Raw genomic sequence first — 24,811 nt, 5'->3', positions numbered from 1 at the left:
GTGAGGTGGGACCAGGGAGGCCACACAAGGCCTCTTTTTAAGTTTCCTTATCCAATACAGGGCCGTAGAGACGCACCATGGCCTCATCGGCGATTCCCTTCTCCCACCTAAACCTGCATTTGCCGCTCTCTCGCGCTTCTTTGGCGCGCGCCGACTGTCTGGCCACCACGCGATGTCGCTTTCCCTCTGTTACTCGCTCATGTCTTGCTGATGCTTCGTCTGCTCTACTTCAAGCTGCCAAACACACCGTGAGATCTCTAATTCTGAAGTTTTCATTTTATCTTCTGTTTGGTTCCCCAGAAAATGTAGGAAAGGGGAAGAACTTGAAGTATGTATTTTAGTTTTTTTTTCAATTATTATTTTGGCTTGTGAGGACTAAAACCTCACGCTGCTCGGCTCGCTTTGAGTTTGTTTCCATTTCGTTTTTCATAATTTTTCTTTACGTTTTTTTCTAGCCAACAAGCTAATGTTGATATACATGTAAAACTCTGAAGACTCTCAGAATTTTGATGTAAAACTGCCCTGGATTGTGTTTAACAGAGAGCATGAAGATTAAAGAGTATCCTTCTTCACATTGAGGTTAAAGATGAAAGACTACAAGATAGCCTTCTTCTGGAAATCATCGTCTAAATCTTCGAAAGCCTTATTTTTTTCCTTATCTTCTTTTGTTTCTCTCTCTCTCTTATCTAATATTTCCATGGACTCCAAATCCGTCACTTCCATCTTCTCGTTTATATTTGAATTTTATTAAACCAAATCATGCCCTCAGCGTTACAATAAGGAAGAAGGTAAGGTTTTATTGATGGAGCACAAATTCACTTTCACTAGGTTCCTCTCCAACTGCCTTTAGATTATTTGCATCAGTTGATCTCCACATTGTTGTTGCTAACATAGTGAATATTTGCTTTTGCTTCACATTGAAGCTACTGTCTCAGTCACCCGCACCCTCTGTACAAATGCACGTGGCCTGACAGTTGTTGAATGGGATGCTTAATGATCTCTTCGGCTCAACTAGAGGGTGGGGAAAGCATGTGTTGCATTTTCCATGGTAATAGGGCCATCCCAATTGCTGATACTAATGATGACCTGAAGCCTTTGGCTTGTCGAAATGCCTAGGAGCCAAGTGGACAAGAAGTGACCACTTCTTGGAGAAAGCAAATGGATTAACACCCTAGGCAAGTTGAGGGCCCTACAGTGGAGAAAGATCAAAAGATCTGTTTATAGTGAGAAAGAAGAAGATGTGAGCTCCTCCACTCCATCAACATCATTCCCCAGCTCCTCCACTGCTGTGAGCTCAACATTATGATATGTCAAGCTTCCTTGTCTCCTCAAGGTGGCAGAAGAAGATGCTCATTGATTTGAACTATTAGAGAGAAGTCCTTCCCCTTACCATAAACTTGGTGAGCAGAACCAGGGCATTGAATGGTTGTAGATTCTCCTAGACCGACTTGAGGTCATTTGGATTAGCCCTGTAAGATATCATGATGTCTCCAAAGGTAGCTCCTATGCCCTCCCATCAATCATGGGGCATCACAAGAGAAAGTTCCTCTTAGTCATAGCCTAGACTCAAGAAATGGTCAAAGAAGCCTAGGGTGCCTTAGACCTTGAGTTGCTTGGCATGAGATGAAGAGTAATAGTGGGTTCCTTCGATGTACCTGTCTTTGCCTCCCCTGCAAATCCTTTGACTTCACAGCTCGGTCTATTGCTGTCAAACTTTTGTGTATATAAAGATCATAATGTAGGGCAGTAGGGATTAGCCACACCTGATCATATTAATTACCTTCAAACCTAATGTAGGCTGTAGGTCATGATTACCTGTGAAATTATCATTCTTGGGAGTCGGGAGACTGGAGCAGTATAAGGTGACAAATAGATGATATTACTTCTACATGTGTCATATCCACTTTTATAAAAATAAAAATAAAAATACATGTGCCATATCCACATTGATAAGGTTTTTGGGATAGAAAAATCAAGCCTTTAACTGGGGTTGGCAAGGTGGTCTGCGACTTCAAAATGAGCTCTTCTTTTTGGTCAAAGAAAGTGAAGAGTTTCTTGGTGGCTGACAACAGTGAATTGTCCCATGAGGAGCAACAACAAACCTTGGGACTAGCTGGCACACTATGATCTCATCACCAATCATCCTTGATGCAGTGCTGGGTAGAATCAAGAGTAGGAAGTATAATTGCATGAATAATCAAATAGGAATGTTTAAAGAAATGCCCTCAGGCATACATAAATCATGATCAGATGCTGACCCATAGGTGAATTCTTGTTGCTGGTCAGTGAATTATGCCAGATGTAAAAATGCTTAAAGAGAGTGAGTTAAGGGGAAATCTGAAGCCTTGAGCAATGCTGATGGTGAATGGGAGGACATGGCTCTTGGTATACTATTTGGATGTCATTTCCAGCATCCTCATAGACAAGAATAGGGGTATTGCCCCTGTCCTTACCTTATGCTTCTTGGCCAGTGTAACTTTTCCTTTTTATATGGGTTTATGTCCTTAAAAATCATATTGAGTCTAGCTCTTGAAGTGGACATCTTTTCCAGCCTGCTCATTGTTACCAGTGACACAATTTCAGTTTCTTAGACGTGGTAAAAGATGCATGGAGGAAGTCATCAACCCCCCTCTCTCTAATATAGCTGAATGGACAAGGGATCATCCAAGACAGCATTAAGCTTTAAGTAGAATGCTTAAGTCCTCCATTGCAGGGGTAAATTCTATTCATTGCAGTGACCAAAGTGTGTGGTGTAGTGGTTGATCTTCTAAGTTGTGTTAGAGTTCTACCCCATGTAAAGGGTATCAACCAGTAGCTTTATCCAGTGAGTCAGATCGTATTCATAGGCAATACTTGTAAAAACCTGGAACCATGGACAAAAGCTTTGGGAAAAATCAGTGAAAATATCACATGTCGGGGAGGTCCAAAATGAAGCAAGGGTTAGAAAGATCAAACTATAGAAAAATCAGAAACAATCAATAAAAGTCGTTGATATATAGGTGATATATCAACATTGTGGAAAAAATCACTGCTTTTGACTGGTTTAGGCCAAAATTACATGAAATACCGACTATATGTCTTTGATAACTTGAAGATTTTTTGGGTGCATATGTGGGTAGATATATGAAGGTGACGATAGTGTTATCCTTGCCACGTAGGCGATGGTGGTGTTATCCTTGCCATGGAGGTGATGATGGTGAGGTTACTTGTTTGTGATAAAGATGATGGAGGGAGGAGAAGGTGGGTTGACAGTATTTGTGTTGTACCTTGTAGGAAGAATGGGAAAATGGGTTTTGCATGGGTCCTTTGTTATGTATCTTGCTATGGTAGGAGGAGATGCATGGGCTTTTCAAGGGAGATTTAGCATGGGGTTTTGGGAGGAGATATATGGGTTTTTGTGTGGAGTTGTAGTGAGTTTGGAGAACTTGCCAAGTGGGTGGTTGTGGAGAAGACATGGGGATGTTTTTTTTTTTTTTTTTTGATAAGTAAACAAGATATGTATTAGAAAAGGCTAAACGCCACAAAGCATACAGGGAGTATACAAGACGGCTAAAGCCTCAAAAAAGAGAAGGGACCAGAAAGAAACTACCTCCCCTTAAGTGGAAGCTATCCACTCCAAAAAACCTATGAGGGAGAAAGACTCCTCACCTAGATACACTTTGGCCCAATTCCACAAGTTACAGACAAAAGAATACTTTAATTTTTGAATATTCAACTCACCCCCCCTAAAGGCTAACCTATTCCTCTCCTTCCAAACCGTCCAAAAAATACATAACGGAATGGATTTCCAAATCTTTTTCCTTTTCTTCCCTACAAATGAGCCCCTCCAGGAGATTAAAGTCTCCTTTACAGTTTCTGGGAGGACCCACTTAACATCTATCAACCCAAAAATAATATCCCAAAGGGCTCTAGTCACTATACAGTGTAAAAGAATATGATTTACATTCTCTTCTTCACAACCACACAGAAAGCAGCAATTCGGGAGATGCACCCCTCTTAACTGGAGTCTATCCAGAGTAAGCACCTTCCCCCACGTAGCCTCCCAAGCAAAAAAACAGACTTTAGTTGGCACCCTATCCACCCATATTCTCCTTGCGGGAAATACTGTGACATTAGGCTTGTCCAACAGCCTGTAAGCTTCTTTGATTTTGAAAATACCATTTCTTTCCTGCCTCCACACAACTGAATCATCCTCCAAGGAGGGCCTGTAACCCCTCAAAGTATGAAGCAGCTCTCCAACCATATCCATCTCCCAATCATTGAAGTCCCTCACAAAAACAAGCTTCCAATCCCCTTGGCCCGAATCCTGATCCCACATCTCCTCAATCGTAGCATCCCTATGCACGGCAAGGACAAAGAGATGATTGAAGCATTGGGACAACGGAATGTCAGTGCACCATCTATCTTTCCAAAATTTGATTTTGGAACCCTTCCCAACTATAAATGCCAAATTTTCCCAGCACCAATCAGATTCCTTCATGATCTCCTTCCAGACCCCTACTCCAGCCGCCCCACGGACCTTCTTTGGCCTCCAGCCATAATCCTCTTGCCCATATTTTGTAGTGATCACTTGGTTCCAGAAATTATTCTTTTCACAAGCGAACCTCCAAATCCACTTTCCTAGCAAGGCTCTATTCAGAGTGGCTATTCTCCTTAATCCTAGCCCTCCCTTGTGTTTCTCTGTACAGACCGCATCCCATTTAACTAGATGAACTTTTCCCTCCAAGTTTCCTCCCCCCCATAGGAAATCTCTTTGGGTTTTTTCCACTCTTTTAGCAACAGACTTAGGCATTCGGAAAATAGACAGTTGGTAAATTGGCAAGCTAGCCAAGGTGCTTTTTATGAGAGTGATCCTCCCCCCTTTGGATAGGTACTGTCTTTTCCAAAGCGCAAGTCTCCTCCTGATCCTCTCTTCCACCCCATCCCACATAGAAGTAGCCCTATTGGGGACCCCTAAGGGGAGGCCCAAATAATGAGAGGGCAAAGACCCCACCCTGCCACCTAACTCAGCTGCCAACTCAAGAATATCCTCCACGTCTCCAACTGGAATGATCTCACTTTTGGCTAGATTAATCCGAAGACCGGAAGCCGCTTCAAACCAAAAGAGAATCCAGCTTAGGTGAGAAACTTGCTCTTTGCTCGCCTCACAAAACACAATTGTGTCATCAGCAAAAAATAGGTGGGAAATATTCAAGGATGTTCTACTGCCACCCCGAATACTGCACCCTGAAAGATAACCCCCCTCCACCGCTCTCCTGATAAGGACGTCCAGAACCTCCATTCCCATAACAAAGAGATAAGGGGAAAGGGGGTCCCCTTGACGAAGCCCTCTAGTGCTAGGGAAGAACCCAGCTGGCACTCCATTAACAAGAATGGAGAATTTAGCAGAGGAAACGCAACTCCACATCCATCCCATCCACTTGGGCCCAAAGCCCATTTTTTGGAGGACCTTCATTAAGAAATTCCAATTGATGCTATCGTAAGCTTTTTCTATATCCAATTTGCAAATAAGACCCTTTTCTTTCCTCTTCTGCCACGAATCAATCACCTCATTAGCAATTAAAGACGCATCCAGAATTTGAGAAGACATGGGGATGTGAAGGAGGGTTGCAGTAGGTTTGAAAATGTGTGTTGTGTACTGTTTGCCTATCTCTCTATGAGAGCAGATGCATGGGTCTCCCTTCCTTGTGGCATTAGAATGGAGATGAAAAAAATAGATTTCTTACTTCTCATCATTTCTCTATTACTGCAATCTTATGCAATGAAGAATTATCGTTAGAATGCTCTTAAGCCATTTGGTGGCACATCACATTCACATTTAATGCTCGATTAAAAAATTTTTAAAAATAGAAATTACATAAAAATAATAATAATAATTTAAAAATTAAAAATTTAAATTAGAAAAAGAAAAATAAAGAATTAAAATTGGAAAAGTAAAGAATTGATAGCTTTAAAATTAAAATCAAAGATAAGATTTGAAAGGATGCGTATGTGCAAGGGAGCAATATATTGTAATTTGTATAAATTGTTGATATTTAATGAAATCAAATATGTACTTTAGATTAGTATTGAGTGCTTCCTTTAAAAATTCATATTTTTTATCAATGCACACAAGATTATTGATGAATGTTATAAATTATATCATACATGTATTGATTTTTTCAATGGAAGAACTTGAATATGTGTATTATTGCTTCTTCTAGAGTTTTTTTTTAATTTTTCCCTATATTTCTATAAGTTTTGATAAATTTCCGTTCCATCGATATTTTTTGTCAATATTTTCATTGATATTTCCTGATATTTCCGTAAAATCCAATCACCAATATTTTTGTGAGAACTGATATTTATATCTTTGCCTAGTATTTTAAAAGGCTATCGAGGCATATGCTTGGAGGCAAGGGTATGGAAATTGGCCTTTGAGTCTATAGCCTCAATAGAGAGTAATCGAGGCTTAAGCCTAACTTGATTGAGGCTTATAGCCTTGAGGGTGTAGCCTTGAGGGTATTGAGGCTTAAGCCTCAAATATTCAAAAGGTTTTAATGGGTTTAGGGCCTTTATTAACTTTTTGTATACATTTGTTAAGAAGTTTAAACCTCAATATTTATTGGTTGTAGTGACCTGTGCTTTTATGGGGTTTTGGTATTCCTTGTATTCAAGATTAGGGTTAAACCTTTTAAACAATAAGTGCTTATTTGACTACCAATTAATCCTTTCAATGGAAATGAAAAGAAAAGATTGGGAAGGAGAAATAAAAGAATTGTTGCTCACTGTAGTGACCGAGCTTATATATAATCATTATTTTATTATTAATGGATAAAGGAAAAAAGATCACTCTAATTAATGGATAAAGAAGAAAAATGGATTGACATTAACATTGATGAAGAGGATAATAGAGGAATTTGATATAATTATGATTCATTAGAGGATCTTACTAGTGATAGTGATGGTAGTTCTGAAGATTATTTGATAAATGCATGAGAGAGAGTTGGATTTTAGAAGAACAAAAATGTAAAAAATAAAAAACGAAATTAGAAGCTATAGACAATGACAAACAATTAATTTAATTATTATATATTGTATGGTTTTCTTATTATTTATTTTTCATGTGATTTTATCAGTATTTTTTTTTTAATTTTTAAGTTTGTTTTCTTTCTATTATTATTAAAGTTGAGGCTTACGCCTTGTTCCATCTCGAGGCTTATGCTTTGCCTTATTTGGGCAAAATGCCTCAAGATCGCCTTTAGTCCTTTAAAACATTGTCCTTACTTGGGACATAAAAAGTAAGAATGGATTATAGAGCAAAAAGTTGTTTTTGAAATGATCAATGATCTGTTGGGTTTTTTAGGAGAATAGCAAAACTCAATGAATAAAAGTTAACTTTTATCAATGATTAAAAGTACTATGGCTCAGGATTCCATTAATCTCCTCACACTTGGCATTGTTTATCCCTTAATATACATTTGGGTATAATGATTACCTTAGCCCGTATGGAAGATATATTCATTAAACTCATTTAGCTTTCAATTTTCCAAAGAATATCTTCTCCTTTTGATACCCAATTTTTCATTATTCAAGATCGATGTGTTGCTCACCCTAACATTCTAGCCTTGCTAAATCACACCAATAATCACTAATCTCAATATTGGTGCTAAGAATTAGGAATATGCACATGTATCTAGCAAACTAGATCCTTAGGCATAAGAAAAGTGTTACTTCTAAATTTTCCAAGCAACCAAATAGACCAGATCTGAGCATAATTAATTCTTTATGTCTAGGAGACTTCCAGCCTCATGTTTGGAGTCCCAAGATCATCCTTACCCCAACCAATAATTTAATTGAGCACTAAAAGCATTAAAAACATCATAAAATTGATAAAAACAACCACTAGGGACCTAGAAAATTTGAATTTTTAAAAACTACGCTAAACTGGACAATTCAAGATTGAGTTCTTGCAGATTCAAGGAAGCAAAATAAAGTCTACGAATCAAAACCTAAAGTCCTGGATCAAGGATAATCAAGTTCCTAACACTACACATGTAAAGAATAAAGGAAAACTCAAAGAAATCTTCATAGATGTGCTGAATGAGAAAACCCGTATGTTGCCACTCTTCTTCTCTTATTGTGCCTGGTTCCTCTTTTCAAATGTGTCCAAAATCCTCCTTTTCAGCCATAGAAAGATGTTTAAATGGGTTCTCTCCAAACCCTAGACCAGTAGGAAGAGGTTTTGGGCCTTTTTAAGGGTGTTTGGCCTTTCTAAGGTTATGCCTGAAATCCCTTCCTTCATCTTCAACAGATTTTCCGATTTCTGCTCTGAAGTGTGATTTTTTCAGTAGTATATATGACCTCAGAATTTGATAAAAATGGGCAGATTTGTACTTCAATGAGTCTAGAATTTTTCAAGCTTTATTTCACCCAATTTGGACACCTTTGTCCCACTGAAATAATTGTAAACTCTAAATTAGTTGACATTAGGTCTTCGGAGTATTTATTTGATTTTCCACTTATCTTGCTACTTTGTTCTCTCTTCCGAATCATTGTGCAACCTTCTTGACTTCTCTGAGATCATCTCGATACTCAAAATTATTTTCCTAAGTCATTTGGGGTTGAGATCTTGAAGGGAAATACCTACATAGCATTACATAAAGCTTGAAAATTGTGAGAACTGCCTGCTTTGAAGGATAAGACAAACTTGGATAATTAAGGGCTATGATGTCTACTAAATTGCTTCAAAATGTGTGGATATATTAATAATAGCAAACAATTATGTTGTTCATCATGTAACACACCATCAAGAGCAGAGGAGAAAGAGACTTGCTTTATCTAGATGATTGGAGAAGTTGACTGTTGTAGTATTAAGGGCTTGTATCTTTAGACATGAATTCCTTGTAGCCGTTACCTTTTATAATCTCATTAACAAAAAAGGTCCTAACTAGTTGATGATTTTTTAATGCTGCAAAAAAAAAAAAAAAAAAAAAAAAGGAATAGAGGGAGGGTGCCATCTCTATCCGTCAAGTATTATTTGAGAATGAGGTGCCTAATTCAATATTGGCATCATCACCATGGAGTAGAAGGTACCCATTAACAAACAAAAGGCCTTGGTTGAGTGTTTGTCTAACTTGGCCCCATTATTAGTCATTAAGGATTAGGGTATGCTTAGGGTTTGACATGGTTGGGATTGTGCCATCATTGTAGCAGGAAGTTAGGAGATGATGAGTTTTGGAAGAGGGATCACTATGATAGTGGGTTTAGCTAGATTTACTAGATAATGGGCTTGCACTCAACTTTATGGAGGGTAGATACCTTGGCTCTATAAGAGGTCAATTCATAAGAATCTAAAAGGCTAATTGTAACAACTTGCTCCCAATTGTGTAGATATTGTCAACTTTGGGCCTAATAAACCTTACGACTTTAAAACACGTCTACAAGGTTAAGAGGAGTCTATACATATATAGCTTCGGGAACTTTTTCCTTTATCCGATGTGGGATATCACAATCGCCCTCTATGTAGAGACAATGTCCTCATTGTGCTTCTTGGAATTATGGGGCCAAACAAACACACACCCCTTGTGAGGCCAAACAAACTCCCACATTGGGGTCAAGGATCGACTTTGATCTCATTTGTAATGACCTAGTTCCTACCATGTAGATATTATCCGCTCTAGTCCCGTTGAGCCTAACGACTTTAAAATACATTTACAAAGTTAAGAGAAGCTCATATACATATATATATATATATATATATATATATATATATATATATATATATATATATATATATATCTTTATGAACTTTTTCCTCCATCCGATGTGTGATATTACACTAATAATTGACTTTCTAAAGGATCATTACCTTAGCTCTCTAGATAATGGTGCCTTGACAATTAGACTAATTAAAAATATCTCTTAATGGCTGGCTTAGTAATTAGGAAAAGAAGATAAATCCTTATTCATATCCTAAGGCAAGATGAATTGCAAGCAATCTAAACCCTCATTGACGGTTGGTATTAGGGTAAATAACAAATGCTACAAGGAAGGATATAATGTTCAAGCTCCTTAAACTGAGGCCTTGGGCTATGAATGATCATGTGCAAGTGCCTGACATAATCATTAATTGTAAAGGGTAAATGCCTCAATTTTATTTCTCATCATCTCACCTAGCAACTACATACAAGCTAACATAAGATCACATCTTTAGACATATAGGTGCATTTGTCTGACTCATTTATGTGGATCAGATGTGTGTAGGGTTAAATGTTGGTTTCTAATTTTGTGCTCAATATATTGAGATATGGCTGTGGCATCTAAGCAAGATGGCATATGGGTGGATAAAATAAATGCCACGTGGAAAATGGTAAACTTCATCAGAGTAAAATGATTCAATGGCAACAACCCTTAGAACTCCTGTTTATGCTAGGAATTTGTCACCTTTTGATGGATGTCCTGGTTCTTGGGACACCTACTGTGGAGGATGACTTTCTGTGGTGGAAGCTGAGGGTTTCTTTAGCCTATCCTCTAGATTAGAAGCCTGGATATGCCTCATCTTAGTGATCGCTTAAGGTCAAGGGGGTCACACAACTTTTTAGCCAACCCCTCGAATTTGAAGTGAGAGAAGCCCCTTGCTGCACTCTCGATACCAGGAAGGGGTTTTAGTTTGGATGGGTTAATTCTCTCGCTCAAATCCCCTAGATAATGCCTCTTGGAATTCATCCTGGTGTTCATGTGATTGGCCGACTTAGAAGCAAGGCTTGGAGAATCCAAACTGGACTTGGTACACCTTGGGGTTGGGGCTCAACCTTCTCTTCTCTGGGTCTTGGAATAGTTTAGGATCCTGGCTTGATGGTTAGAGTTGGAAACTTGTTGAAATTCTAACTATTGTGCACAATTAACATATGTTGGGTCGTTTTAGCTAGATTCACTGGCAAGGGGATGCACTTTATCCTTGGGACAAACTTTGGTCTCAATGTGGCTCACTCCAATCTGGGGAATGATTGATTAACAATATAGCCAACCACTTCTACAGTTTTGGGCTCTTAGCTCATTCCTCTTGTAGTTTGGGCTTGCAATTCATTTGGGTGGGACTCTCTAAACCTCTCTGTAAAGGTTGAATAAGCCACAATGAAAGTGTGCAAAATCTTGGAATTGTAAGCTCACTTTGGAATCTGTTCTTATCCACTGAGATTCCAACAGTTGAGTCAACTGCCTTCCTCACTAATCCCTGGTTTTTTCTCTTAAGCTATTCTAGTCTTCCTTTGAGCTTTGATACTTCACCATTTGCTTTCTTCACCTTCTCTCCATAAAAACCATTCATAACCACTGTTTATGTTAATAATAAAGGATGAAGGGGGTCTTGACAGATTAACAAAGAAGTTCTTTGTTCTAGATTCTTGATTTATTTCAGATATTGCAAAAGCTAGTCCAACGTTTCATTGGTGGAACAAAATCCAAATTTATCATTTTTCATTCATGAATTATTCAGTATCTCTAACAATTCTTGAACTCCATTGGCTTTTATGAAAAATGAAGTTTTGAAATGGGAATTCCTAATGCTACTGAATGAGGAGTGGTTTAGCATGATGGTAGAGTTAAAAAATGTGATGTTTTTAAATTGCTTGCATTTGATAATGAATTAGAGGTCGAGAACTAGGCCTTTTCCCGGGAAATACACCTTGTAAAATAAAGTAAAAACTGTTGCCCTTAATTTTGGAGGATTTGTAAATATGATCACCCAATCCTTCATAATCTTACTCTGACCATGGCGCTTCTTGGCAAGTGGCGTTGGAGATTCATGACCGGGAGGGATTCTCTTTGGAAGTAGGTTATTATTCAAAAATTCTAGGAAGGAGGGTGGGGTTCAAGGGGAGTGAGAAATGGTCATGGGGTGGGGGTGTGGAAGGTGATTAGAAAGGTGTGGAACTCTGGAAAGGGCAGATTTTTTTTACCATTGGCAATGGGAGAAGGGTAAAATTTTAGAACTTGCTAGGGGAAAAGAATAGGAACTTTGGTGTGTTGTATTATTACACTGAAGGTTTGTATGATGTAATTACAATGGAGAAAGTCATTTTTCTAATATCATGATTTTCTGCTCGTCCTTCTAGGATGGGGGTTCTATTTTTGGAACTTTTGTTATTTGGTGTTAGAAGTTAAATTGTGGTCTAGGGAAGAAAAGGAAAAAAAAGCTAAAAAAAAGTAGTAAGTCTTTGCTTCAGTGAATTGCTAAGCGTCCTTTATTTATTTATTTTTTATGGTTGAATTCTCTCTGGTGGAATTGCTGTACATGAAAAAAAATTATCTTTTTTATAATATTTTGTGAAAATTTTAAAAGAAAAGAATTTGACGATGAGAGAAGAGGGGAAAGAAGAGCATAAATAAGAATGAAAATTGACGATATATGAATAAAATAGAAGAAGATAGATATAATAAAAAGAGAAAGCAAAGTACCTATCACCTGGCCAGATAGAGAACGAGAGCTCAACCGATCAAGACTTTGGACTGGGATTGATCGTTTCATACGGGAAGGACATAAGTAAAGAAAGAAAGTCATTTGATTCCTGGTGAGCGGATGAGCCTTGACCCTTTGCCACAGAGCAAAGAACTCAATCCCGATCCAGATTCACCTCAGCGATTAACCCTTGACCGTAGATCGTTACCAACAGAGGACCGGCCAGTTAATATTGAAATTCCATATTTTAAATTCCCGGCTTTCCTTCGCCAATCAAGCGCGGGATGTACTACTGATTGATTCCAGACCAGTTTGACCAGGGAATACATTATATATAAAATGGGGGAGAAAATTGGATGCAGTTAATTAATTGCAAGTTTTAGGCAAACTAATATAATTTGGATTTCAATCTCTCTGTTTTGAGTGCTATGACTTTAACTAGATCTTTTGTATAATTTCTATTATTTAGGCATCAGTGAAAGAAAAATTGATTTATAAACCTGGTCTCCTTTTTAAGGTGGATACTTACATCAAAAGTGGGATGGTGATTGGATTAGGATCTGGTCATGCTTCTGATATGGCCATACAATATTTGGGTCGGCAACTTCGTACTGGTGCTTTAAAAGATATAACAGGAATACCCATGTGAGTTCTTTTTCTTCCATCTCATGAACACTGGTAGTTTTTACCCCGCTCTCTCTCTCTCCAATGCTCTCGTTTTATTTGTTGTTTTAAAATTCAAATAATCCCTCACATTTTCTGGACAGTACGGATTAATAGCAGTCCACATCCAAGGAGCTTGTGTGGCATATATTCACCACTAGTAGCTAATTATTTTGCATCCAAGAATCTTCTGGTTATTTTGATTGACAAAATAGATCTAAATTGTATGTGCTACTTGTTGTCAGTGTCTAATTATACCATGTATTGCCCACTTATGCAACCAGAACAAAGACATTCTTTTCTACTCCTTTTCATTCTCCCTAAGTTTCTTTTGGTGCAACCACTAGTTAATGCACCATTCTTCCTTGGTCCATTGCCTTTTCTATATAGATTGTCCTCAGGTCCTTTTCTATTTTTCTGTAATGTAAAGCCTTTCTACAAGTCTTCATTTTTCCATTACAATGTTTTAAGTTAGTGTGATGCAGGTCTGTCGCAAGTGCAAGTGAAGCAGCAAAAGTAGGAATTCCACTGGGCCACTACCAAGATTGTTCTCAAGTATGCACAAATTCTTATTATCCAATAAGTTGGTTGCGTTTTGTTTAGGGTTGTGAGTACTGAATATTTAGATAGCTCTACTTGTATCTTTGTTTGAATGCTCTCAGAATAAATGCCTTGTGGATTTATTCTGGTAAATTGCCCAAAGAAAAAGAGATGGACTTGATGCAAATGCATCTCAAACATCTTTAGAATGGACAGGTTGACAAGTGCAAAGTGATATGAAAAATCAAATTCTTATCAGAAGCAAAAATGAAGAACAAATTCCTAGAAGAATTTGTTCATTTGTTTCCAAATATATTTTTTTAATATTCATTAGCTGGTGCTCCTTGCATGAAGCTAGTTCATGAGTCAGTATAATATTCTTTCGAAATTTAAACCTCATTATAATATCACTTCAAGTTATTCTTTGTAGATTGATTTTGCATTTGATGATGCTGACGTTATAGAAGAAGGAACACTTGTTGCCATCATTGGGCGTCGGAGATTGCAAGGCAATGAGTCCATAATCCAAGAGAAGGTGAGTCATAGTATTGTTGTCTGTCTCGTCTCCATGGGCTTTTAGGACTCAAGATACTGCTTGGGAAATTCTTCAAAACCATATAAATGATTTTGATATTCTAATATCATTTCTCTAAAAACCCTAGAGATACATTCATTGAAATGCTTGTTTCCCTTTTTTCCACTTGCAGTCTATTCTAAAAGCAGCAGACAAGCTCGTATTTATCATTCAGGAGAAGCAGTACAAATGTGATCTAGAAGGTTTAATTCCAGTTTTAGTTCAATCTGTAAGCTGTTGGACATATTTTCTCTAAAATATGCTAATCATAAATTTCTGGAATGAGACAAAGATGACTTATTTACAATCGAATTTCTGCTTCAGTTAAATTGGATGGAAACTGCTGAAGAGATTGATGACCTATTTCTAGGTGATGCAGAGGTATGCTCCTTAAATATTCATTGCATTGAGTGGAAAATGCAAAGGATGAGAAACCCTTTCAAGATGTTCAATTGCTGATCAGAAAGTAAAATCATATATTATACAAAAAACTAAAATTATCTGTACAAACAACAGGCAGGAAAGTAACATACACATAAGAAAAAAGCCTATAAAAAAAAAAACATACACATAAGAAAAAAGTCTCCAACAAAAGAAACTAAATGCTTTGCTCTTTGCTAGGCTAATTGATTTAACCAATCTCTTTTCCTTTTGCCATTGAAGGTATGGAGGAGACCATCCATAGGGCATGCAGGCCCACTAGGCGGTGACTTCCCATTAGTCACCAGTGAAGGACACAATATTCTGGATGTCATATTTACATCTCCCATACTAAAACTGGGTACTGTTTTACAATCATTATGTTTTCCTTTTACATTTTTGAATCCATGCTTCAAGATGATTGTTTATAAGAGTTTCAAATTTTAATTGCAGCTGAAGTGGCTGAAAGCCTTGATAAAATTGATGGAGTTGTTGAGCATGGAGTCATTTCCAAAATCCCGTTAGTTTTCTTGTTTCCTTTGAGATCTTGTTTTTCTTTCCATGGCTGGAATCCATATTGCTCACTATGAAGAGAGGATATTATCACTTTCTTCAAATGGCATGCCATTAGAAGATGAAGACCATGAAAAGCTGAATTTTGATAGGATTTACATAAATTTCTTTTGATAGATCTACATCATTGCATCATTATGAAATATTGAAAATTAGGGTTTTACCAAATGAATCAATACTATAAATAACTGTGATGATAGATGATTTTGGACCATCTAATATTAATCCTTTTTTTTTTTTTTTTTTCCAAGAATGAAGTGATGCTAGAGAAAGTTTTTGAATAAGATGGTCAAACAATCATTTAGCATATGACTGTTTTGGTATTGTCAATCTAAGGTCCTGAATTAGAAGTTTTGAGGATCAAGTAAAAAATACTCACTTTGGAAGTTACCTATGTACATATTGCAATGAATAGAATTATTTAGAACACTTGGAATAGTTACATATCTAATCAACTTATAGGATTTTATCCCAATGATGTAAAACAGTCTTCCAAATGAGAGAACTAGCAGCTATTCTGGTCATTTAAGGAAATAACAAAACTAAAGCATAGTAAGTGCAGAATTTAGGGTTTCCTGACGGTTTAAATTGTGTCAATTGAGCTTTTGTGATTTGAGTAAGGAGAAGGAGAAAGTTCCAAGCAGAAAATGGAGGAGAGAGAAAAGAACAACCTTTGAAAATCCACCAAAATCTTTGCCAAGTTTGAAAACACTATCAAATACAGGGGAATATTAATTCTCTCATGATTAGTCTTTTATATATGTTATACTTTTGTCCATATTATTGTTCTCCAAGGGAAATTTTTAGCGTCAAGTCATATTATTGTTCTCCAAGGGTGGAGAATAATTTAGTTTTTTTTGGTAAAGAGATTTGGGGATCCTGTGCTCCTCTTACAACTTGCTTTTTTGCTTGGGAAGCCTTTTAGGGGAAGATCTTAACCATAGATATTTTAATGAAGAGGGGATGACAAATGGTCAACATATGGAATCTTTGTAAAAACAGTGAAGAATCTGTCGATCACATTTTGATTCATTGTGACAAGACAAGAGAGCTATGAACCTTTTTGTTAGCCCTCTTTGGCTTGGTTTGGGTGTTTCCGTCCTTAGTGAGAAATCTCCTCCTATAGTGGAAAGTTAGGGGGCTTCAAAAGAAGAAAAGAGCAGTTTAGCACTTGGCTCCTATTTGCTTATTTTAGTGTATTTGGAAAGAGTGTAACCTAGGGACTTTCAATGAGGAAGAGCTTTTCGACCAAAGATTAAAGGATTTCTTCATTCGGATGTTTTTTGAGTGGTCTAAGGATTCTTTGGAGTTGGAGAAATGCTCTATGCTAAATTTCCTAGATGCTCTTTATTGTGGTTAGCTTTGCCTTGTTTGTATAGACCATCTTTGTTTATTGTTTGCTTTTGGTTGTTTCTATGTGTTGAGAATCTCAATCAAATCAAAGAAATTTTGATCTGGTTGTTACCTATTTTTTAGGGATAATTTGTTGTTGTTTGTTGTATATTTTAAATTTAGAGATTTTATTTTGTTCCTAGAAATCTAGGTGTACAGTTGTAGATTTAGTTTGATTTGTTGTAGCTTATCTATAAAAGGAAGCATTTTTCCTTTCCTTATTCAATTAATATACGACTTTTTTTTACCCTAATCTAGACTATGTATATCGCCTATATATGTAAGGCACACCCCCTCCTTTTAGGTGCTTCTTAATACATGATCTTGTTTTCTATCGAAAAAAATATTCACTTTTGTATAACTTGATACAAAATGGAAAGTCCTCAAAACTTCTAAAGAGTGTGAGATGCAAGATTCTTCATTTGTTCTCATCTCTTGTTGGTTTGTTGTGTGAAGGACAATAAGAAGCTAAGGGTTTTTTTGGGAATTGTTTTTGAAAACAGTTTTTTATTCTCCAGAACAAAAAAACACAGGAAGCATGTTTAACAACCCAAAATTGTTTTCTATTTTCTATTCTTAAGAATAGAAAATAGGATATTTTCAGAGAACATCTTTTAGTTGTTTTCTGTTATTATCACTTGTTTTAAGAAATAATTATACAAACATGTAGAATGATTAAAAATAAACACTACATAAAAAAATTATTTTTTAAACATATTTAAAAATATTAAAAACAAGTTAAAAATATTTCAAGTTTCCAAACAGACTTTGTCCTACAAAAATCAGAGAACAGTTTTCAAAAACTATTTTTCATAATTGTTTAAAAAATTTTTTACCAAATAGGCCCTAATATTCAGTGGCCAAGTGTTCTAGATACTTTATTCATTCATTACTAAACAATATATGGCAGTACAGATGAATAGTAAAGCCTATGGGTTTGTTTGATTCCTCAGAATATTAATTCAATGATTTTAATAATTTTCAGGGCTTCAGTACAGGAAGAAATAAATGCAAAATCTTCTGTCTTGTGTTTACCTTTCTCTGATTTAGATGGAAACTAACTCCAGAATTGTCTAAGTTTGCTATAGTCATTGGGGGAGAGTGCAAAAAGGGAGCCATTTCTTGCTCTTTGGGCATTGGGAGGTTTGAATTTAAAGACTTGCTACTTTTATGTATAACAAGAATTAGAAAATGACATTTGATTGTTAGGTCAAGATTTGATTAAACATAATTTTTTATGATAACAAAACAATACATTTGTATATCCAATCCTTGTCTTGAGATTGTGAACATATTTAATCAGATCACTCTTATAGATTATCAAGAAGGTTGATGGCAAGTAAAGAAATTAAAAGTGCAAGAGAAGACTTTTTCAAAATCTTTATAGATTGGATTTTCTTGAAAGACTAGATCTAGGTTCTAATCAACAAGGATAAGTATGCCTTAAAATTGATTGTTAAAATCTAAGGTAGTGTTTGTTTTTTTGGCTTTTTGCTGAAAGCAATTTAGTTTTAGAATTTAGGTTGTTTGTTTTTCTACTTTTTCATGACTTATTATAAACTTTTTACTAAATAGAAAAAGTCAAAATATGTAGCTTTTTCTAAATAGAAAAAATAACATATTGATTTTTTTTACTTTTTAATACTTGATAGAAATAAAATACTACAAAAACAAACAACCTAGTATTTAACACTATTAAGCATTAATGTTCTATTTAGAATTAAGTAAAAAAACAAACACCACCTAAGTGTTTTTTAATAAAAAAGAGTCAACTTTTTAAATGACTTTTGTTGGAATGCATGATATACATTATGGGCCCAAATCCTGAGCTTAAGCTTTTGGGAAAATTGGTAGTTCAACATAGGAAAATTGATCGTTTAACAACTTTTTTAAAAAATCTCATTTATGCAATATTGATGTTTTTTTTTATGAAAAATGAATTTGATTCAAATGAGGATAAAAGGCTATATTTTGACATGGATTTTTATCATTAAAAAGAGTTATTTAATATTAAGTTTTCAATTTAAACCAACCCTAGTCGTTAAGGAGTACTTGAGCAGAATTTTTGTGTTTTCAACTTAGGTGGCTAACGAGTTTAACCAAGCAGCTGACCAGCTGGCTCGCCCAAACTATTTGCTCAAATAGTGCATTTTTGGCAGTGTCTAGCAGATGATTAACTGGTTGAACAAGTGGTTGATCATGCAGTTGACCATGCGGTAAAACAATCAGTCAACACCAATCCATGAATAGTCAGTGCCATTATATCCATTCCCATTTCCTTGGAAGGAATCTCTGAGGATCAGTACTGCTTTACTAAAGCTTTCCCGAGTTCGTCCAATGCTATTGAATTAGCCTATTTTATGAGGGGAATGACATTTAGCCCAAAAAGACGGGTAAGATAGAGGAAATTAAAAAGTATACTTTGATAAGCATACAGAGATCAATTCGCTCCAACAGACAGGCATGGTTCTGTAGTCAAAGCAACTTCGTCACCTGCAAGTGTAATTAATATACATTAAGTAGTTGGCTGGTCAATCTGGCATTTAATTGGTTTATTAGGAAAATGTGTCTAACGACTATATTTTGCAAGAATCTCATGTAAAAGAATCTTGAACCTTTTTTATGGATACATTAGCACATATAAGTCATCTTAAGCTGCAACATCGACTCTTTAAAGTGCAATCACACCAAAACTTGTAAACCTCATTTATTATACTTTGAGACTATCTTTTCTAGTGTACTCATACTTGCTAAGCTAGTTCTTATATTCTCGTGATTCTAAGTTTATTATATTCTGCGAGAGAGTAATTCTAAGTATTAGAAGAACACTTGTGGAGTTGTAAAGATTCATTAGTACATAAAAACCTAGTATATATTGAAAGATTCCTTGGTTTGGAGAATCCTTCGTATAGTGGAGCATGTCAAAGTTTGGGTTGGAGCTTGAGGCCATGGACACAGGTGGGATTGTGTTGGACCATGTTATAATCTTTGTTTACCCTCTCTTTCCTTCTCTTTATTTTGTTGCTCTTTTTATTGATATTTGCTTTGTATCCCCATTCTTGCATATAATATTGTAATTTGTCAAAAGTTTTAAAAAGTGATCATTACACAATTCACCCTCCTCTTAGATGATTGCCTTAGGTTTGTTATCATGTGGACTTCACATTGATACCAATAGTTGTTGGTTGACTACCTCTCAAATTGTGTTATGTGGGGTTGGGGATTTGCCGCGAAAGGAGACTCAATGGAGGCATGTGATTGTTAGGAAGTTTAGGGAGGAAGGGGGAGGTTGGACTTCAGGGGTGCCTAGGGAAGGTTATGGAGTAGGTTTTTGGAAAGCCATCAGGAAAAATTGGGAGGTTTTTCAAAACAAGGTTGGCTTTATTGTTGGGAATGGGAATAGAATCAAGTTTTGATTGAACAAGTGGTGTGGTGACTCCTCGTTGAAAGAGTCTTTCCCCACCTTATTTGCCATCACCAATTCAAAGGATGCTTGGGTGGTAGATTTGTGGGAGGACGAAGGGGATCTAGTTCACCCTATTTCTCAAGACAATCCCATGATTGGGACTTAAAAATGGTAGAAGCTTTTTTTCTAAAGAATTCAAAGGCATTTGATTAAGCGTGAGATGGAGGATAGAATGACTTGGTTAGTCTCAAAGAATGGAAAGTTTTCTATTAAGGCTCCGAGGGATGTGAAGGCTTTTCCATTTCCAATGGTTTGGAACCTATGGACACCAACAAGATTTGGCTTTTTCGCATGGGAAGCATCATGAGGAAGAATAATGACTTTAGATTGTTTGAAAAGAAGGGGGATTTCTCTTGTAAATATATGTTTTTTGTGTAAAGAGGGGGGAGTCCATCGACCATTTGCTTCTTCATTGTGTCATAGCTAGTTATCTGTGGCAGTTGACTTTCTCATTATTTGGATTACAGTGGGTGATGCATTCTATAGTTAGATTGACATTGCTAAGTTGGAGTGGGACACAAGTTGGAAAAAACGGAAGAAAGCTTGGCTAGCTGCCCCTTTGTTTTTTTGGGGGGTCATTTGGCATGAAAGAAATCGGAAGGCTTTTGAAGATGTGGAAACTTCGGATCAAGCGCTCAAGTGTGCTTTGTTGTTTTCCTTATTGGCCCTTGTTAGAACTCATGTAGAAGGTTTTCCTTTGTCTTTGATCGATTTGGTAGATTAGTTAGGAGCCAAGTAGTTATGGGGCAGGTGGTTTTGTTCTTTGCTCTTCTTTTCCCTTTCTCTTTTGCTTGGCTTCCTTTGTATACTCACAGTGTACTTTGGCGAGTTCCAGCCTTTCTTTTTTCTGTAATATTATCAGTGTGCTTATCAAAAAAAATTGTGCTATGTTCTCCTTAGGATGTGTAAAGTCCATTTTGGTTGCTTTACTAGTTAGGAAATCTAACCTAAAGTTTGATGGGAGGCATTTTTCATTAATTATTTGGGAGTAGTGATTGTTGCTTTCTCTAGGCTTGGAGTTGTGAAAGGGAGGCTCTTACTTTTCTTGAAGGCCTTGAAGAAGCTAGGGACATGGGGAAATCAAATTGACTAGGAAGTGGATTCTTTGACAATTGTCTAGTTGCACCGGGGCATTATGAGAATCTTAGAGGATCATTCTGCCAAAAGCAATGCTTTATTTCTAGCTTAGAGGGTATTTTCACCCTTTTTGTGTCTCGAGCTTAAATCATATTTCTACCCTATTCGAATGCTTTGCTTCTTTTAGGGAAAGGTGTTTCTTGTTGTTTCTGTTGTTGATGTAGAGCTGTTTATGAATTATTCCTCTCATATTTTTCCTCTTTCTTCTTAATAACCTTTGGTTTTTCTGTCAGAAAAGAAAGGGAAAAATAAAAGCCCAAACCAAGTAGATATACTTTGCAAGTTATCACCCAAAGAGAGAGAGAGAGAGAGAGACAGAGGAAAATCCCTAACCAAATATATATACCTTGAAGGTCCTGAACACAACCAAACACTTACAGAAACCTTAACCCTGCTCTCAAATTCTAAAAAAATAATCGATAAAAATAAAATAAAGAAGATGGTCTCATAAATGGTATTGAAAACCGAAGTATTAACATTACAAATTCAGCACTCGACAGTTGCTAAAGTTTGTGGTCTCAGATGGAATTGATGGATGACTATCAAGTACCACCTGAATGACTATGTTTTACTAAAAAGCATGTACTTACCTGTTTTATGATGACAAAAGATAATAAATGAAGCAAGATTAAACTATCAGAAGACAATGAATCTTTAGACCAGAAAAAGAATTGATCTTTTGCAGGAACTGCCCTGCATTAGTGAACTACGTTTTCATGGGTTACACGAATCCTCGTCTATCATCCTTCTCTATCTAGGGCCTTATCTTCTGGTAACCATAGGTCATAATTTCCTTTTCATGAGTACCTCACCTTCTTTTCATCCATCTCTTTATCCTTGTGGTCCGTTGGACTAGAAGTGGTGCTGTTTGTGGCATTCATTACACATGACCATGCAATCATAGTTGTTTCATTTAATCTTCTCAATGAAAATTCTTTTACTGCTGAGACATGCATTCTTTCAAACTCTAGTCTTTATCATCTTGTTCCAGATGATGTTATTTCACCGACCTTGGTCATTTTACCACCCATTTTATAATATACAATATGCCTCAGCCCTCAGGTTTTAGAGGCCAATGCACTTCTACTCATGCTATTTTCTCCCCCAAAATATGTTGCATAATATGGTACTGTTTTCATTTTCCCTACTGCAGATGCATAGCAGTGATTACTTCAGATAGTGGAATGTATACTGTTGACAATCTGCAAGCAGTGAGAGAACGTTGATGGTGACGACCTGCAGAACAGATTGATATGGTTTTCTTCTATTGTTTCAGCACATAATTTTTCTGTTGAGCATTATTAGGAAAACTAAAATATTATTAAAACAAATGAAAGGGAAAAGCATAAAGAAAAAGAAACTTAGATAGAAATCCTACTTTTAACTAAGAGGGAACCTTGAGGTTCTGATTTGATGTTCCATTCTTTTCTTCTCTCTGTATTTTAGCCTGTTACTGAGTTGGATATTGAAGCTCTGAAGCTCTATTTTTTCATTTGTTATAATAAATTAAGGGAATTCTGAAAAATTTGTCACTCACAATGTAGTTTTGGTGCTTCTTCGATATATTACAGCAGTTGGATTAGAACTGGAAATTCAAGTATGTCATTCCAAGTTTGGAAGTGAACGTAACTCTGAATGTGAGACCTGTTTGTTGTTAAGGTACCTAACATTTTGAGTTTCAGACAACTTTCTTGATGAATGTGATCCACATGTTCATGTATTTTTCTTTTGTTTTCTACAATGTTTTCATTGTTGAACTTCATCCTATGCCAGCCCAAGATGGACACTGTCTTTTTGGATCTTTTAATGTAAGTGAGATGTTCTTCTTGATCGTCTAGTTCCTGTGTCTAGGAGAGGAAGATTCCGGGTTTTATTAGTTTTTTCTTTTTTAGTGGGTCTTTAATTTTGGACTATACTATTTGATGACATGTTTGCAGCCCTGCAAAACTGATGTGTTTGGTAATGAGCGCGCAGACCAAGAGAGAGTGTTCTTATGGCCCAAAGCGAGTGTGAAGAGTGTAATGGCCTAATTTGAATAGCCGGTGCAGTGGGAATGTATGATACAAACATAACACAGGAGTACAAAAATCAAACAATTATACAGAAAGTTACTGTAAAGTTTTAATGTGGTTTAGCTAATTGTGTTTACATTTATAGATGATAGAGAATATTGTATTATATTATAGAGAATACCTTAAATGATAAAAAATAGATACAAAATATATATTAGAAATTTCACTAAGTCAATTTTTTACCCTTTCCTTGTATGCCACAATTCCCCTTATGCATAGTCGTCTCATACTTCAGGATCCCTTGTGTCTGATATTGCATTTGTTCTCTTTGTTTTCCTACAAACCTTCAATCAAGATTTCGATCCCACTATTATGCCAATAGAAGCTTCAATCCAAATAAATTAATATAAGATCACAAAGGTCAAACAATCACACAAAGTTACATGAGGTTTTAAAATGGTTTGACAACTATACTTTTATCCATAGATGAAAAAATTTTCTAAAGGATAAAAAAGAGATATAACTATTAGGTCTTGAAATATCCCTAAGTTTTCTACTCTTGTATTTACATCATCAACCTTAAATTATCTATTACTCTTCCATTTAGTACTATAATCTTTCAAACCCTAGGTGATTCTCCTCTGAGATGTGGGAAGACATATATAGCAATTATGGAGCCCATGTAGTGTTCATGTGTATTAATTATTGGGGCTTGAGGCATCCCACCTCTAGAAACCCTAGAAGGATTTTTATTTTTATTTTTAAAATAATACCATATGGTCATGTTTGGAATGTGAAAATGAGAAATGAGAATGAATATTTTGTTTCCATTTCTATTTTTCCTATTCCTAAATTTGGTGATTCCAATATTTGTGTTGGGATATACCTAGAATTATAAATGATTATTTGTTTTCATTTCAATTTAGATAATAATGAGAATAAAAATAGAAAAAAAAAATTCAATCTAAACTATTTAAAATAATTTTTTATTTTCCTTTTAAAACGAAAACATATTTGAGAGTTTTTTTTAACTGAATAATAAAAGTTTGTTTCTTCATGCGATTTAAAAATAATGTTCTATTTTTAAAAATTTATATCACTATTTGGTTATTATTCCATAGAAACATTTTTTAAAAAGGAAAAGAGAATCATTTATAGGGAAGGAGTAAAAGTTGTTTTCATGAGCTTTTAAAAACAAAAGAAAAACATAGAGAAATAAGAAAAAAAAATAGGAATAATTAATTGAGACATAATTAATGCATTAAATTATTTAATGAATGTTCTAATATTTAAGAATAATTTGGAATTAAAAATTGATTAATTAATTACAAATTAAATGAAAAAAATTTAGAATATTGTATTTGTAATTGAGTACTAAATGTATACATGTAAACTTAATTTATTTATACTAAAAATATAAAATTTATTTATTTTTAAATTCATTTAAAATAAAATAACATTAGCAATTATGTGGACCCCGCCTTTTCGGCTCATGCATTTTCTATTCGATGGCGAGCTCGATTTTTATTTGAAAAATGATTTATTTTTATTTATTTTTTTTTTAGAAAAATGACTTGTAGTCGCCATTTATTTTT

At 35.7% G+C, this 24,811-nt stretch overlaps 1 protein-coding gene across 1 annotated transcript; it reads left to right on the top strand.

Moving 5' to 3' along the window:
- On the top strand, positions 1 to 22,729 carry LOC100240835 (probable ribose-5-phosphate isomerase 4, chloroplastic). The gene is made up of 9 exons (XM_002270798.5): positions 1 to 248; positions 12,957 to 13,084; positions 13,588 to 13,657; positions 14,073 to 14,177; positions 14,350 to 14,445; positions 14,541 to 14,597; positions 14,880 to 14,997; positions 15,090 to 15,156; positions 22,358 to 22,729. Exons 1-9 carry the CDS (start codon positions 78 to 80, stop codon positions 22,428 to 22,430), a joined length of 885 nt encoding a protein of 294 aa, XP_002270834.1. The 5' UTR covers positions 1 to 77; the 3' UTR covers positions 22,431 to 22,729.
- The last annotated feature ends 2,082 nt before the right edge of the window (positions 22,730 to 24,811 follow it).

Source organism: Vitis vinifera, chromosome 10 (genome assembly GCF_030704535.1).
Source record: "Vitis vinifera cultivar Pinot Noir 40024 chromosome 10, ASM3070453v1".
Classification (NCBI taxonomy): domain Eukaryota; kingdom Viridiplantae; phylum Streptophyta; class Magnoliopsida; order Vitales; family Vitaceae; genus Vitis; species Vitis vinifera.
Note: the sequence above shows the minus strand (reverse complement) of the source record. Positions and strands in the feature narration are given on the sequence as shown.